This window comes from Lissotriton vulgaris, chromosome 5 (genome assembly GCF_964263255.1).
Source record: "Lissotriton vulgaris chromosome 5, aLisVul1.2, whole genome shotgun sequence".
NCBI lineage: Eukaryota > Metazoa > Chordata > Amphibia > Caudata > Salamandridae > Lissotriton > Lissotriton vulgaris.
In genome coordinates, this window is record NC_141693.1 from 741,232,105 (window position 1) to 741,250,097 (window position 17,993).

General features: G+C 44.9%; 1 protein-coding gene across 1 annotated transcript in view; it reads right to left on the bottom strand.

The window, feature by feature from the left end:
- Positions 1 to 17,993, bottom strand: part of CASP9 (caspase 9) — a 186,284-nt gene that overhangs the window by 84,731 nt on the left and 83,560 nt on the right. The window contains exons 4-6 of the mRNA XM_086922176.1: positions 17,433 to 17,479; positions 5,088 to 5,264; positions 4,909 to 4,998 (exon numbers count right to left, since the gene is read on the bottom strand). Coding sequence (XP_086778302.1) covers positions 4,909 to 4,998; positions 5,088 to 5,264; positions 17,433 to 17,479 — 314 coding nt within the window. The remainder of the gene's footprint in view (positions 1 to 4,908; positions 4,999 to 5,087; positions 5,265 to 17,432; positions 17,480 to 17,993) is intronic.

The following is a 17,993-nucleotide window of genomic DNA, read 5'->3' on the forward strand; positions in this document are numbered from 1 at the left end:
AAATGAATCCAGCAAGGGATGCAGGAGCCAACGCACTCTAAAAGAGAAACAACTGCTTGGAGACTTTGACAGCTGCACAGGAGAATCTAATGATTCTGTCGCCGAATGATGGAGTTACATCATCATCACCACTTAAAATGCCAAACAGAGTGAAGAAGTTTGGAAACACCAGCAGTGTAGGCAACGTCCAATTCCTGGGATCAGAGGAAACCTTCCTGGCGTCACTTTAATGCAACTAATACGATCAACCATGAGCTCTCGTAGCACAAGTTACTTACCTTCGGTAACGATATATCTGGAAGAAACAGTACTTAGTATTAGATTCCTTACCTTAGAATATCCCCAGGCGTCAGACTGGATCCGGAAACTTTTGCGTAGCAGTACGCTTGCGTGTCGGTAGGCGTAGTCTGCGGTTCCGCATCAGTCGTCGGCGTAGTCGTTGGCGCTTCGATGACGTCGCCGGAATACTTAGACGCCGCCCTCCCGCGCGGACGTCAGTTCTTATACACAGCTTTTTCGCGCCAGAAACGCAGATCCATGATAAATACCACCACTGTTGCCATGAAACTAGGGCCCTGAAAGGGTATGACCTTAACCCTAGATATTGGTTCGCAGAACGGGGAGGATGGGTGGGGCGGTAAGGAATCTAATACTAACTGCTGTTTCTTACAGATATATCGTTACCGAGGGTAAGTAACTTGTGCATCTGAAAGAAACAGGTTAGTATTAGATTCCTTACCTTAGAATAGATACTCCAGCAATACCAACCCCGGTGGTGAGTCTGCGAACCAATGATCACACCAGAAAGTCCTGGAGAACGGAACGACTAAAGAAGCCATCTCTCCGGACTTGGCTGTCCAGGCAGTAGTGTCTTGCGAACGTGTGCAGCGAGGCCCACGTAGCTGCCTGACAGATGTCCTGCAACGGGACACCCCGACCCAGGGCAGTAGTAGCCGCCATGGCCCGAGTGGAATGGGACCTCAGCCCAACAGGAGGCTCCTTTTTAGCCAAAGAATAGAACGCCTTGATGCATAAGACGACCCAACGAGAGATGGTTTGTTTGTGCACCACCCGACCTTTCTTAGCGCCCACGTACCCAACAAAAAGTTGGTCATCCATCCGGAACTTGCATGTGCGATCCAGATAGTATGAGAGCGTACATTTTGGGTCCAGACGGTGGAGCCTCTCTTCCTCTTTCGAGGGATGCGGAGGTGGAAAGAAGGTGGGCAAGGTGATGGACTGCCCGATGTGGAAGGCTGTGACTACCTTGGGCAGGAAAGAGGGTCGCGTCCGCAACACAACTTTGTCCGGATGGACAGAAAGGAAAGGAGGTTTAGAGGAAAGAGCCTGGAGCTCACTCACTCAACTTGCAGAGGTGATGGCAACCACGAATGCAGTCTTGAGAGTAAGGAGACGAAGAGGACAGTTATGAAGAGGCTCGAAAGGAGCGCACATCAGATAAGTCAGAACAAGGTTCAAGTCCCACTGAGGCATCACAAAAGGAACAGGAGGAAACATACGAGTGATGCCCTTTAAAAACCTATTTACAACTGGGGAGTTGAACAAAGAGGGCGGATCAGGGAGCCTTAAGAAGGCAGAAATGGAAGAGAGGTAGCCCTTCAGAGTGCCTAGAGCAGAGCCCTGCTGGGCAAGAGAAAGAGGAGAACCTCTGAAAGAGGGGCAGAAAGGGAATCCACAGCCTTAGCTGTGCACCATGCCACAAATTTGTTCCACCTGCTGGCGTATACCGATTTTGTGGAGGGACACCTGGCTGCCAGAATCACATTACAGACTGCAGGAGGCAAGTCAAATGGCCTCAACTGCCGCCGCACAATCTCCACGCATGTAAGTGGAGACTGGACAGGTTCGGGTGAAGAACCGTCCCCTGTTGCTGAGACAGAAGGTACTCCTAAAGAGGCAGACGAATCGGTGGATCGACAGACATGCTGAGAAGCTTGGGATACCAGTATCTTTGTGCCCAGTCCGGAGCCACAAGGATGACTTCGGCTCGGTCGCGCCTGATCTTCTTCAGCACTCTGGGCAGAAGTGGTATAGGCGGAAAGGCGTACAACAGACCGCAGCTCCACTCGCGACGAAAAGCGTCTCCGAGCGAGTGCCGCCTTGGAAATTCCAACGCGCAGAACTGATGACATTGCGCGTTCTCTTCTGTGGCGAATAGATCTAACCAAGGCTCTCCCCACTGCTGAAAGAGGCCTTGCGCCGCATCCGAGTTCAGATGCCATTCGTGATCCATCATGCACCGACGGCAGAGTTAGTCCGCCCTGGCGTTCAGGGACCCTGACAGGTGTTGAACCACCAGGGTCACGCCCTGATGTTCCAGCCACTGCCAGAGGCGCAGAGTCTCCTGGCATAGGGTCGACAACCCCACCCCGCCCTGTTTGTTGCAGTACCACATGGCGGTGGTGTTGTCCTTGAACACCTGCACCACAATCCCCCGGACAGAGGGGAGGAATGCCTTCAGTTCAAGCCGGATCGCCCGCAGCTCCAGAAGGTCGATATGGAGCCGGGACTCCGCCAGAGGCCAGAGGCCTCTGATCTCCGCCTCTCCCATGTGGCCCCCCCAGTCCTGGAGGGACGCGTCCGTCACAACTACGTGCTCCGCTCGTGGTAGTCAGAGGGATCTGCCGCTGACCCAATCGCGGTTCGTGAGCCACCACTGCAACTGTCTTGCAGTGCCCTCCGAGATCAAGACATGGTCAGACAAGTTGCCCTGATGCTGAGCCCACTGAAACTTCAGGTCCCACTGCAGAGCCTGCATCCGCCACCTGGCGTGATGCACCAGAAGGATGCAGGAGGCCATCAGCCCCAGAAGCCACAGCGTCAACCTGACTGCGACTCGGGATAACAGCTGAAAGATCGGAATCAGAGCCTGAATATCCCAAACCCGCTGTTCGGGAGGATAAACCCGAAACCGCGCTGAGTCTAGAACCGCTCCCTTGAGGGACACAGTTGCGACTTCAGGACATTGATGGAGAACCCCAGAAGGTGCAGGAGGTCGACCGTAGTCTGGAGGTGGCTGACGACTGTCTGGGGCGAGCCCGCCTTCAACAACCAGTCGTCGAGGTAGGGGAAGACTGAAACCCCTAACCTGTGCAGATGAACTGAGACCACCGCCATCACTTTCCTGAACACCCGTGGGGCGCTGGTAAGGCCGAAGGAGAGCACGGTAAACTGAAAGTGCTCGTGGCCTACCATGAACCGCAGGTAGCGCTGATGGGCCGGCAGGACGGGGATGTGAAAATAAGCATCCTCCAAGTCCAACGCTACCATTTAGTCTTCCGGGTCCAGGGCAGCTAAGACCTGAGCCAGTGTCAGCATCTTGAACTTCTACTTCCGGAGGAAGCCGTTGACGTTCCGCAGGTCCATGAGAGGGCGTAGGCCCCCTTTGCCCTTCTTGGGAACCAGAAAGTAGTGGGAATAACAACCACACCATACTTCTGGCCCAAGAACGCGCTTGATGGCCCCCTTGGCCAACGGCTCTGGGGTCCGGGGTCTGGGGCACCGGGGCCGAAGCACCCGACGGCACCGGGGCCGAAGCACCCGACGGCGCCGGGGCCGAAGCACCCGGCCCGCTTGGGCTCCCAGTCGGGGCTGCTTGGCCCGAAGGCGCCGTGGAACCAGACGGAGGAGAGAGCGACCTCATGGCCGCGAGGAAGGCATCGACCTCCTCTGGCGTCGCGTTCTGCCCCGGTGGGTATGGAGCAGGCTGCGACGCCTGCGGCTCCGGTGGAGCCGCGTGGGCGGTGTCGCCCAAACCGTCGGCCGTGTCGCACAAGCGTCGGGGGGAGTCAGAAGAGCGATATCGCCTCTCCGACTTCTTGTGCCTCTTACCTGAGGACTTGGAGCCCGAGGAGTGGTGTTGACTCCCGGAGCTGTGATGACTCCGGCCCTGCGACCGGTCCCTCGACCTCCTACCGGACCGGGACCTCGAACGGCGCGGGGCCGACTGCCGAAGCTCGAGGCCCTTGTTGGACCGCTCCTGCCTAGCCTTCGACGTCAAGGCCCGGCAGTCGGGGCACGACTTGTCATCATGGTCGGGCCCCAGGCAATGTAGACACCGGCAATGGGGGTCGGTAACCACATCAGTTGTTTGCAGTCGACACAGGGTTTGAACCCGGGCATCCCTACCGGCACCGTCGGAGTCGTACGACTTCGAAAAGTGATAAAAAATGATCGAAAAAATGTAGTCAAAAAATGACTAAAAGGTACCACTTTTTCCGGATCGGCGCTTGCTGGCGCGGAAAAAGGAAGAACTGACGTCAGCGCGCAAGGGCGGTGTCTAAGTACTCCGGCGACATCATCCCGACGCCAACAACGGACGCGGAGCCGCAGACAACGCCTACCGACGCACAAGGGTACTGCTACGCAAAAGTTTCCAGATCCAGTCTGACGCCTGGGGATATTCTAAGGTAATGAATCTAATACTAACCTGTTTCTTTCAGATAGATATATCAGGCCTGTAAGTGAGAGCACTACAGTGTTTTCAGAATTGGCTTTTAAAACAAGTAACAATCACTCACTAAAATCACAGTAATGTACGTGAAACAATTGCGCAAAAAACGAAGTCATTTCAGGTGGAGGCGTAACAATTTTTTACTTTCACAAAAATGAGTAACTTACAATTATTTTAGGCAGCTTTTCATTATACGTATAGATTATGTATTTTCTAGCAGTTTGTGCAATCTATGGAGGTACCTTTATTGTATCTTCATATAATTAAGCTATGATGAACAGGCTGTCTTGTATAAACAATTCATACGATTCAAATACACAGCTGTGTGACAATAGCTCAAGAAAATGTATTTTCCACGAATGTGCGAGTGTGTGACAGCGCGTGTGTGTGTGTGTGTGTGTGTACACACAAATGAGCTAGCTCAAACTTCCTACCTCACAACCATGAGAAAGAATCACTACCACACAGCAATCCAGGTGACTGTGGTCTATTGCTGCCAAAGTCTGTAGCTCCTTGTGGATTTCCTAAACAAGAAAATATAAGAATCCGATTGTAAAACAGACAAAAATGAAACATGGATACCACAAAGATAAGAAAGATTTTTAGATTCTACCTTTCCAGTCAGATTTTCACGAATTAGAACTTCAAAATGAAAGGATGCAAACCGATTCCGTAATTTCTCACAGTCTATGTTAGACCCATTTCGGGGTGTGAGATTGGAGTGTTCTTGAAATGTTACATTATTTATTATCAAGCAGAACCCACAAGGATCCGCCTCAAGGATATACACCTAGAAGAAAAGAGAAAAGGACAGTTAAACACAAGCAGGCTTCCAAAGGCAGACAACAGGCACCCTCCTCCACTTCACTGCCCCAAAACAAGTACAGTATACTGAAGGGTCAAAGAAGAAACTGGAAGAAAGAAATCAGACTCTGTTTAGATTCACACTGGCAGAAGAGGAGAACAGATTGATACAATCACAGCCATATTTGTCCATTGCCCAAGATAAAAGAAATAACCAGAGAGGACAGAGACAAACTGGTTCTTCAATCACGTTTCACATGTTAGCTATCCCTTTCCCAATAGATCATCTCACACAAGAATAGGACTAGACAAGACAAACAAAAACGTTCTCTACTCATCTTCTTGCAGCACCCCGCCTACATGTAGTAGAAATTAACTTACAGCACCGCTCAACATCTTTTTCCCCCGCAGAACGTACAGTGAATAAACCCTCTGGGATTCATGTTTTGCATGATCTCTCTGCACTTATATTGCTTTTTAATTCGCCAAAACAGAAGGGACCCGGAGGCTGGTGACCTCAAGCTACTCACAAAATAAATAAATCACAATTTTTCCAGACTGTTCCAACAGAATATAATTTTTCTGTTGGGGAACACACAGACCACAATCTGCATTGGCTACATTCTGACCAATTCTCAAATTACCTTAGTCAGCCCACGTACAGCAATGCAGGTATATGGGTTGTAGTCAGTCCTTAACAGTTTAAAACTATACATTTGGAAAATGAAATGGGTTATACATTACAAAAAAAGCTTTTCATATACTGTATTTCAGGCGCTGTACAGTTTTCACACAGCTTGTCAGGCTCTTCAGAGCCCTTCGAAGACAGGAATATTGGAGGGTACAGGTGTCTTTGGTTGGATTGTTTAAACCAGTAAGTAGCTATGGCACTCGAGGCTAACACATTGTTTTCAATCCTTCACATAAGTGCAAGACTGTGTCTTCAAGTTGGAAGTGAATGAGAGTCCGTTCTAATGTGAAAGGTAGATATGTGGAGAGAATTAACTTTCAAGATGTCCTTCCTTTGTCAGGCACATGGCAATCAGTTTGATAGAGATTGACCAAATGCAAAATATATGCAGAGATAGCCACAGATGTGTCCATGCAGTTCTTGGTCAACACTGTTTCAGGTATGTTATGGTGTTCCTTTTTAATCGTGAGCCAGTGCAAGAAATAGATGGCAAGCGAAATGTGCAATTTTAGGCTAGGAAAGGATGGTGTAGCCCGCTTTGTTTTCTCTGGAGTCTTCCAAAGAAGGATGCGGGAATAAATGTATTGGTGGGATTATGATGCCGGTTTTACTGCAGCGAAGATAAGGTGAACATGTGGCACAAGGACGGGGAGGGTAGGGGGTGTCTAGCCAGCCATCACTGCCAAGCCGTAGTGCATTTCTTTTAAATACTGAAATAATCTGTGGTGTGAAGACAAGTTGCCGACAAAAAGATAACACAGTTTGTGCCCATGCTACTTGAGTTGTAGGGGTTTAGAGGACAAGTAGGATGCCATTTTAAAGTTATCTCTACAGGAACTACCTTTGAGAAAGTGCCTTCTTTCTGCATGGTTGCCCCCACTTTTTGCTGGACTGCTGATGCGCTTTGACTGAGTGTGCCCTGGGCTCCTGCCAATCAGGTGCCCAGGGCCTATGTTCTTTCCCTAAAAACTTCTCTGAAAACAAACCCCAATTGGCATCTCTGGCCACAGGTCAGACACGGGTAAATGGTACCACAGGTATCCAGGGCACTGTGACCAGGGCAGACCTCCAAGGGCTGCAGCACTTATTGTGCCACCCTTAGAGGCCCTGTACCTTTATACTCACACACTGCCTTTGCAGGCTGCGTGTTTTTGTGCAGAACAAAGTAAAGAGTTGACATGGCACACATCCCTGTAGGCCATGCCTACAACCCACTGCACTGGCATAGATCAGTCAACCCTCTAGCTGGCTGCACTATATCAGTGGTGAGGGTACAGGTACATGAGCCCTGTACCCCTACAGTGTCTAAGTAGATTCTTAGACATTGTAAGTGCAGTGCTGCCATTAAGAGTACATGGTGCTGGGAGTCTGTCATTACGAACTCCACAACACCATAAGGGCTACACTGAAAACTGAGAAGTTTGGTATCAAACTTCTGAGCACATTAAACCCACACTGAAGCCAGTGTGGGATTTAATGACAAATGCACACAGAGGGCATCTTAGAGATGCCCCCTTAACAACAACCTACCACTAGTGTCCAGGCCGAGTGGCTACTTTCAGCTGACACCACCAGACATGTTTCTGGACCCCTGGGTCGAGAGCCTGCTGTTCTCGGGGCCTGAAACAATGCACACCCTGGGAAGAGGTGCCAAGGTTCCTCCCACAGGATGGGCAGGGTCCACGAAGGGGAAGCTTCAAAGTCTTGCCGTCTTTGTGAGCTTCCCCAGGCCACTGGTTGCTTTCAGCAACTCGTCCCCACTGGTTCTGACCCCCACTTTTTTGCGGGAGAACCGGCGGGATAAACAAGTGAGGAAGAGAGGTAGGCCTACCTCTGGCAACTCCGCCCCTCAGGTGGGGGAGGCGAGGTGAAGCACAACTCTCAGTCCCCGTCATCTTGCAGATGGGGGGACCTATTCCAACCAGGGAAAGGCTCATGCCCCCTCCCACTGGAGGGTGGCATAATAGGAGGTGTACCCACCCCAGGGAAGAGACCCATTGGTCCCATCCTTTTACCTACCTGCAACGCCCCTAAATCTAGTATTTAGGGGAAGCCCTAAACTTTACTTCCTCAGACAAGAACCCAGAAGAAGAAAATAAGAAGAAGGTACGAACAGCTGTGCTGAAGCTTTCAAGAGGAGGATGCCCACTAACTTGGCCCCAGCTGGCCTGTCCCCACCTTGAACCTGTGGAAGCGAAACTCTGGTGTGTCCCGCAGCCAGCAGCCTCAAGAACCCTGAAGACCTGCCCTGCCTTCAAATGAAAATACTCTGTCTCCTGTGAGCACCGGATTTGTTCCACAACAGACTCCAAGTCCGCATGTCTGCACCACTCTGCACCCGACTCCCACAGCCGAGTTTGGGTGGCCCAACACCAAGAGGGTCTCCCCGGCGATCCTGAACTGATATCCAGTTACCCCTGACCTGCCTCAAGCCACCAGACGAAGCCTGCAGCCTCAAACTGGAAGGTCCCCCCAACCACGACCAGGAGTTGGTAAGAAGATCCAACCCTAAAAGGCACTCCTGCACCTGACGCCCCACTGCCCTGGGTGGACCAACCGACGGTGCCTAACCAACCCCCAGCATCCCAAATTACCTCTCCAAGTGGTGGTCGCAGCCGGAAAACCTTCGTCCTGAGCCTGCAGTGCATTTGCAAACCGGCGACTCCTCATTGAAAGCCAGAGTGCCCCAGACCTCAAAACAGCACTCTGCACCCGGCCACCCCAGTGCCGCTGAGGGTGCACCTTTTGTGTTGGCTTGAACCCCCATTTGCCCTGAGCTTAAGTCCAAGAACTTTGCTCCCACAACCCTGTGGCCTGCTAGTCAGCAGCCACCAACCGGAGGCCCCCTATCCCCCATTGGATAACATTTGGGCCTCAGCACTCTGCACCCGGCCGCCCTAGTGCCGCCGAGGGTGTAATAAGAGTGCATTCTTGACCCTGGCAGACCCCCGAGTCTACCCCCAGAACACCAACTCCCACAATTGAATACTTACCTTTGAACCGATAACTCTATATTCCTCCGTAGGATAACACTGACTGTTTTTCTTTGAAAAGCTTTTAAGTGTGGAGTTGGAAAATCTAAGAAATCCTTTAAAACTGTAACTAAATAGCCAAAATGCTTTTACTTACCTGTTAACAGGAAATGTCCAGTGCAAGATCCAGGTATACTGCACTGTGTACGTAAAGTAATCTGTAAAGTAATCTACTTGACATCCTACAAAAAAGCCAATACAAAGTATATGTACAGTATTTCAAAAGCATTGCATAACAAGTAGCTCTACTGTAATCATATCAAAGAGCATATACAATTGCAATTCAAACTGTTTTCACACTGCATTACTACTGTTAAGTATGTATTGCTTACCTGTGCCAGGCTTGCTTGGTTCTAGAAAATAAAATAACTAAAAGAATATTTTTATACAAAACCAATTGGTCTGAAGTTCAGTCTTTGAGTGTGTGATATTTGCTGTTTGAGTGTGTACAACAAATGCTGAACACTACCTTCTGATACAGCCTTACTTCTTGGCCACACTACCACAAATTGAGAGTAAGGTGCTATCTAATTTTATCGCTGCCTACCTTTGGGGTTCCACTGGACTCTGTGCACAATATACCTCACTTTGGTATAGTATATACAGAGCCAGCTTCCAACACTACCAGAACTGAAAATGGCATCTCTCATTTTGGTGTCCTGGCGCATGCCTTGCTGGATGTGTCAAACAGTCAGAAAGTTATTTGTAAATATGAGGCTTGTAATTAAATGAGCTGTTGAATTAATCGCTGTATGTGCCATGATGAAGTCTTAATTGCTAGAGCACAGAATGTTCTGCAAGCAATGGTAAAAACAACACTAAGGACTGTAGAAATTGCAACCACACAGGAAGTAGGTTCCAGGTAGATTTATTCCATAGAAGAACAGCTTAACAACCACAAGTAGGAAGGAGGTAATCTTCCTAGACAGACCTCTCAACAACGGATCAGAAATCAAGGATAAACATTCTAGATGACATGAACAGATTCCAAATGACAAGAACTAATTCCAAGTGACATCAAGTCATGGAATACAACACACCTCCCCCCTTTTAAAAAAAAATTTAAAAAAATAGCAAAAAAAAAAAAAAAATCCCAAAGAAAAAAAACAATTAAAAGTAAAAAAAAAACAAGAAAAAGAAATTAAGTTCTAACATAGTCCTTAAATTTTGAAGGAACGCATTTTACGCGTTCGCTGCGTCTTAAGGAAAATTCTTCACAATCAACGTTCGAAGAAGAAGGAATATCAGCTTCAACACAAGGATTAGACCTAACATCAGAATTTATCACTACATCAGAGTTATTTACAAACTTATCTTCTAGGTTGTCATATACCTAATGTGTGCCACAAAAGCCATCAGAATTATGATCTGAAACATGCTTTTCTGGCAAAGTGATCTTTTGAGTGAAAGGAACAACAGTAGTCTTGCATAAGGAGATTCTTCTCAAATTCCAAATTTTCCCTCCTTCCACTCTAACAGCTTTGCTAAAAATCTCAATGACCTTAACAGAATCAGACCATTTAGATACCTTCCTGTGCAATAATCCGCCCCATTTCACACGTACAAAATCACCAATTTTAATTTTACAGGCATTATACTTCTTCTTGGAAATATGTTGAACCATCCTTTCCTGGTATTTTCCAATTTTGCCTCTCAGCTCTTTAAAATCCACCTCATAAGAAGAATTGCCTTTTAACCACCAAGGTAAAAGTCGAGAACCTGGTTTCCTCCCACGTAACAATTCAAATGGAGATAAACCAGTCACAGAATTAGGAGACAAACGATAAGTCAACAAGGTCGTTTGAAGAACTTTCTTCCACTTCAAACCACTCTTCACAGCTAGTTGACAAGATTCCTTGATGACCCTGTTAAACCTCTCAACTTGGCCATTAGATTGTGGAAAGTAATTTGAGGTTCTTTTATGTACAATTCCACATTTACTAAGAAAATCTTAAAATTCTTTACTAATGAACTGTGGACCATTGTCCGAAATAAGTTCCTCCGGAAGACCTTCCCTTGCAAATATTTCATCAAGAAATTCAATCACATACTCAGAAGAAGTTCTCTCAACAATTTTCAACTCCGGCCATTTTGAAAAGTAGTCAATTAGGACCAAAGCAAACAACTCTTTTCCAGATTGATAATTGAAAGGTCCAATGATGTCAATTCCCAGTCTCCGCCAAGGACCATTGGCATACTCAATAGGAGTCGTCACAACAGTAACACTCTTCACAGACTTGTCACTCAACAAGCAAGGAGAACAATTCCTAACCCAATTATCCACCATAAAATCAACACCAGGCCACCAGTAATGTTCCCTAATCCTCCTTTTAGTTGTAGACATACCCATGTGTCCTTCATGGGCTAACTTACAAATAGTTTCCCTTAGCTTCAATGGAGGAATGATTTTATCAGATCTTACAATAATATCTTGACTCAACATTAATTCATCTCTGACTTTGTAAAATGACGCCAATTCACCAGAAAGTTTCCTCTCTTCAGGCCAACCCTTGATCAAGAACTGCTTAACCAAGTTCAAAACTTCATTATTGTTCATAGCTTCTAACCAATCTTTCTCGGACAAAACAAAAGAACCCTCTTGACTTAAAATCACATTCACATCCGCAAAAGAGTATGCAACATCACATTCAACACTTTTACCAACAGCTACACTCGCAGGAAAACGTGACATGCAATCCGCATTAACATTCAAGCGTCCTGGAACATACACAACCTCACAACGGTATTCTTGTAATTTGGCTGCCAACCTTGCTAAACGAGCAGTAAGTACTCTTCCACCACCTGCAGACAACATAGTGATCAAAGGTTTGTGATCAGTTCTCAAAGAAAATTTAGTTCCCCACAAAAATTGTCTAAAGTGCTGAGATGCCCAAGTACAGGCAAGTAACTCTCTCTCAATAGTTGAGTAATTCTTTTCAGCGTCACGTAAAGCTCTAGAAGCATTCGACACAACAAACTCACCAGACCTATCTTTCTGCATTAATACGGCACCTAAACCGACGTTGCTCGCATCAACATAGACAATGCACTCTTTACCCACTGAGTATGGCCTCAAGAATGGAGCCTCAACAATTTTGCATTTCAAGGTTTCAAAAGATTCCTGTTGTTCCTTGCCCCACTCAAATTTAGCATTTTTTTTTTAGTAAAGTCCTCAAAGGATGTACAATGTCTGAATACTTTTTTACAAATTTACCATAAAATTCAGTCAAACCTAAAAAGTAAAGTAATTGTTCTTTTGAATTAGGTGCAGAAGCATTAACAATACTCTGAACATGGTTAACCTTGGGTTTGATACCATCCTTCGTAATTTCATGGCCTAAGTACTCAACTTTATCGTGTCTAAACTTGCCTTTAGTAAGTTTTAAAGTAAGACCCTTAGATCTAACTTTTTCTAAAACAGAAACTAAATTCTCATCGTGTTCAATGCTATCTTTCCCAAAAATCAAAATGTCATCCTGGAAAGCTATAGCCCCTTTACATTCCATCAATAACTCTTTCATTAGACGCTGGAAAACAGAGGCTGCACTCGCCAAACCAAAAGGCATACGCAAATATTGGAACATCCCTTCTGGAGTGACAAATGCAGTTAATTTTCTGGAGTCCTCATGTAACTCCACATGATGGTAAGCACTAGCCAGATCAATGGAAGAAAAGACAGTAGCCCCAGATAATGCAGCAATTAACTCATGTATATTTGGTAAGGGGTGTTTATCTATCCAAATTTCTTTGTTAAGACTGCGAAGATCCGCACATAAGCGAAGTTCGCCTGAGCTCTTAAGTGATATCACAATGGGCGAAACCCAAGGGGATGATTCGATTGGCTCAATTATGTTCCTTTTGACCAAATCATCTAACATTTCCTTTAATTTTGGCCTATAAGCTAAAGGAACATTTCTCACTCTATGCCTAACAGGGACAGCGTTATCATTCAAACTGATTTTGTGTTTAAAATCAACATATTTTCCTAATTTCTCGTTAAAGATTTCAGGAAACTTCTCCAATACCTTCTTAGTGAAACTAACACTGTTAGATGCATCTAGGGTTAAATTCACCATGGAGTCAGTTATTGACTTTTCAAAACGAGGCTCATCAACATAGACCGGAGGATCTGCATTTGGATCCAATTTAATTCCTAAACCACGTTGGTGAGGCCAACCAAGAATAGATACACCTTTAGTAGCAACATAAACTTTTGCTCTGATGTCCCAATTCTTGAAAGTTAGTTTCACCCAGAAAAATCCCTCTAGAGCAATCTTTTGTCCCGTGTACCCACCAGGATATATGTCTGGACTTAATAGTTCTCTTTGGCACCACAATTGTTCAAAAATATTCTTGCTAATAATCATGTACCACGCACAAGAATCAACAAAAATTTCAACGGGTTTATCATCCATCAAAATTGTACAAGAAGGAAAGTTCTTTTGAACACACTCATCCACAGAAAGTATACAGTTCAAACTATTAAGAACCTCTTCTTCTTCAGGTGATATATAATTTTCTGTCCTGACTTGCATACATTACCAAAATGCCCTTTTTTCTTGCACTTTACACAGATTTTGTCCCAAGCAGGACAACCTCTGTAATTACCCACATGTCTGGAACTTCCGCATCTATAGCAAAGTATTGTACCTCTTTTCACAAAACTTCTATTCTCATTAACATTTCGTACATATTCTTTCTTGAAATTGGTTTTACTACTAGAAACACTTGAAGTAGGTTGACTTTTAACGATAGCTACTTCTATATCAGGAACATGTGTTTTCTGATTTTTCCCTCTAATTTCAGACACAAATAATTCGGAATGTTCTATACCTTTTGTTATATTTACTACTGCAGCTAATGTAGTCTCTGTCCCTAACCAAAGTCTTTCTTGGATCTTTTTGCTTTTAGTCTTCATCATAATCTGATACCTAAGAACTTGTTCATAGGATATAGTTTCAAAAGAACAAGTACAAGCAAGTGAACGTAATGCTGCCACATAATCTTCAATTGTTTCATCAGCCTTCTGCTCACGAGATTAAAATTTGAACCTTTCCATTACAGTATTTATTCTTCTACCAAAGCGAATTTTCATTTGCTTAGCGGCTTTATCAAAAACATCCATGTCACCAGCATCCTCTAAAGGTGGTAAATTATCAAATTCTTTAATCCCAGCACCACCAAGGCAATGTCTCAAAAGAGCTAATTTCCTTTTTGCAGAACATCCATCTTTTTCCAAAACTTCTACATACGCAATAAACATAGGATACCAAAGATCCCATTCTATGTTAGGATCACCTGCAATTTGAAGAAAATGTGGAGGTGCAGCAATATTTGACATATTTGTAAAAAGAAAAAAAAAATTGTAAAACTGGGAGAAATTGAAAGAAAACGAATGAATAAATAAAATAGAAATACTTTAAAAAGAAATAATAGTAACAGAATTGGTGTGCAAATCACCGTAATTGTTGATTTGCTAAAGTCGATTTTTCATTCAAAGTCTTGAAACAGGTGTGCAAATCACCGTGGTTGTTGACTTGCAGCAGAGTGATAAAAGCGATTTTTATATTCCAAGAAAAATGTTTCTTGACTGTTTCCTTTAGTCGCGAAGTTTATCGCATCAAGATGGAAGAAATGCTTCAACCTTCACAAAAATGGCCGCCATAGACGTCTTGTTCAACGTGATGATGTAAGAGTACCAGAATGCACAGCGTGTCAGAATGCTAGAGTGCACTGCGTCAAGCTCGAGCGGAGAACAGAACAGAGAAGCTTGAGGTAAGCTTTCTTAAGTTTTTAAATGTAAATAGTTCAGGGAAACGCCTGCATCGGCATTAGATTCATACAATCAGCTAAAGGAGGTAATCTTCCTAGACAGACCTCTCAACAACGGATCAGAAATCAAGGATAAACATTCTAGATGACATGAACAGATTCCAAACGACAAGAACTAATTCCAAGTGACATCAAGTCATGGAATACCACAAGGACCCTATTAAACATTTTCCCAGGGCTCTCCAGAATGCAAGGAGGTGCAGATGCAATGCAATGCTAACATGTGAAAGCTGAGCATTAAAGGCACGAACACTTCAAACATCGACAGGATTTTATGCTAAGCCATACCTACCAAACATTGTGCAACGTTGAGCAACCTATCTCTGCATGAAATGCAAAATGAAAAAAGACACAAACTATGCGTGTAGAAGCTGAACATTACATGACTAAACCAAAAGCCTTCCACTTCAATGACACCTATAAAAGATTTAGGCCACAACTAAGGATTCACAAAAATGTGGTATGCTGCCAGCACTACTCACTCTATGTACTAAACACACAACAAAGACAGGGATCCACTGTTAGTATAATGACAGCATGCTAGGTCTGCCTCTCCGGGTTACATGACAGATTCACGACCTTACTCTTGACAAGGTAAAGGCCTAGGTTTCGGCACATACACTAGGTTAGAGTGAGGCAAGGGCCAAAAATCAGGATACCGGATACATGCAGTCGGGCACTGAAGACAAGGAAAAACATCTGTACACCATTCAGGGCACATTTCTGTCCCAACAGTACCTTTATTTATTTATTTATTTATTCATAGGGTTTTCATGCGAAGCAGGAGAAAAAGGATCCAGTGCTTTTCATATGCCTCTTCCAATGCCAGGATAAATCATCACAGTTTGGAAATCTGGAGGGTTCTCAATCATTACTTGGTTAGTAAGAAGGCCATTGGGAAGTAAAATTGGTATTCATCCTCATACTCTAGGTCATCTCCAAAGAAACCAGGCGTCTAAGCCAAGCCTTTCTAAAATGTATATTCAGCTCAACCGCTGGGCACTTCTACTCCCCCACATTATGATGCTTTAAAATTCAAACCAAATTTGGAGAAGGGTGTAATACATGTAGGAGCAACACAAGGTCGTCACAATAGTCTTATATCTCTTGTTGTCCGTATTCCACCTGATGACCAACCAGCATGCAGTGCTCAAAGGTTACTGAAATACATGATCCAAAGGAGAAGGAGCAAGTAACTGTCAAGGTTTGCCAGTGGGGCTCAACCCCTCTCCCATTCACCTCTGTGCCTGGGCATGATTGGCCATGCTTTCCATCACATGGCTAGAGCTCTGCCAATTAAGATTTTGTCTGCGCTGGTGTGACAGTTGTGATGCTGCCCAGAACTACGGCTGCCACATGTGCTGCCTAGCTGCGAGTCCCCTGCGTAGTCAATTCTGTGCCCCTGAGGGCACCCCAAAAGCCAGGACAGCATGTCCTATATGAGAGGCAGGTTACAGTGGCATTCAATGATCTACTGCAGGAGATGAGGGTCCGTGATTTATGATCTACTGTAAGATTCGAGGATCCCAATATTTTAGGGTCCACTTTAGGTTTGAGGATCCAGCAGTCTACAAAATCATCCACACCCGGGGCCAAGTGCTTGGCTTTCCTTTCTGTTCTGTTCAAGAGAGGAAGCCTCTACTTGGCCTCTGCTCTTCACCTATGGCCCTGGTTTTCCAGCTGAGACAATCTTCAAGTCGGATGCTGATTCATCTTCTCATGAGCTTTCAGCTTTTGGAACATCTTGGAACATTTTCTGCACCATCACTATAGAGAATTTCCCTGCATCAGTCAAATTCTTCTTTAGCCTCTTCCAGCACCATCTTCGGAGGACTCAGGTTAGAGATTAGTTGGGGAGATTTAGATTTGTTTGGATTGTGAAACTGCTGTTAATTCTTAAACGACCCCTTGCACCTACATTCTGGAATTCTGCCTCGCCTTTTAAGTTGTTCGGTAATAACTGTTTCTTGTGCCTTTGCACAGTTATTTAAAAATCGTGAGTTAACACGAGACAAGACCAGTCGTATGATTCCCTTCGCTGTAACAAGATAAAGCTACTGTGCATTAATACAATGAATGGTCAGTATAACACACCTGTTGCAAGAGTGATTAGTGGGTATTTTTTTTTATCCATTTCTTTACAATTTTACCATTCATGTGAAATCTATCCAAAAGAAAAAAGTACATGCAACTGAAAATGATTTAGGAGAGAGAATATATTAGTCTTGAGTTCTGTTGAATCCATCACGCATAAGCGACTACAGAATTACTCCATATGACAAGATGAGCGACTACAATCCAATGATGTCTCTTTTGTGCCTTCTCTCATATCTAGATGTTCTGAATAGGACAGGCGTGGTGGTGGGTGTAGGGATAACGTCTGTGAGCAGTGTGTGCCCACATGCACCCAGGCTTTAAATTTAAAGATTTTTTTCACTTCAACCTTCAGACTTTGTGCCCTAGATTCTGGGGCTGAGGGGTAAATTAAGATTACAAGAATTACTAAGGTCACTAACTTGTACTTTTGAAGATTACCGGTTGCTTAAATAAATGTAAACACCAAAATATGAACATAATGTAAAAAAAAGTAAAGATATACCTTGTCACTGTTCTTTCTGTTATTCCCTTCAATAACATCTCCAGCACCTGGGTAAATACAGAATATCAACGTGAGATTAAAAAAAGGATGACGAACAGAAGCTGCATGATACGATGGCGAGACCAACCAATAAGAAAAGAAATACAACAGAAGGCAAAGAAAGGAAGGAGATAGAGTTAGATACAGGAAAGGGGGCAGGAATAAGGAAAGGTAATATTGAGACAGCGAGTACAGGAAAAACAGTGAAATGACAGAGAGAAAGTAAGTTGAAGTGAATGGAAAGTGTCCTCAAGAGTAGAGAAAGGAATAGGGGAAGGCAGACGATAAGAAAGCAAAGGAGAGGAGAGTATGGAAGCAACTGGAGATTTAGTAAGACAGAGAGAAGGGAAAACAGCATGAGGTGTTGAAACCTCAAAATGAGCAACAGACAGACAGAACGGTGGATGCCAGACAAAAAGATGGGTGAGAAAGATGCAGCTCTCAAACAAAACGCTGGAAAGAAAGGGCATGAGAGTGGGGAATCAGCAAAATGAAGGCACGAAGGAAGAAATATAGAAAGAT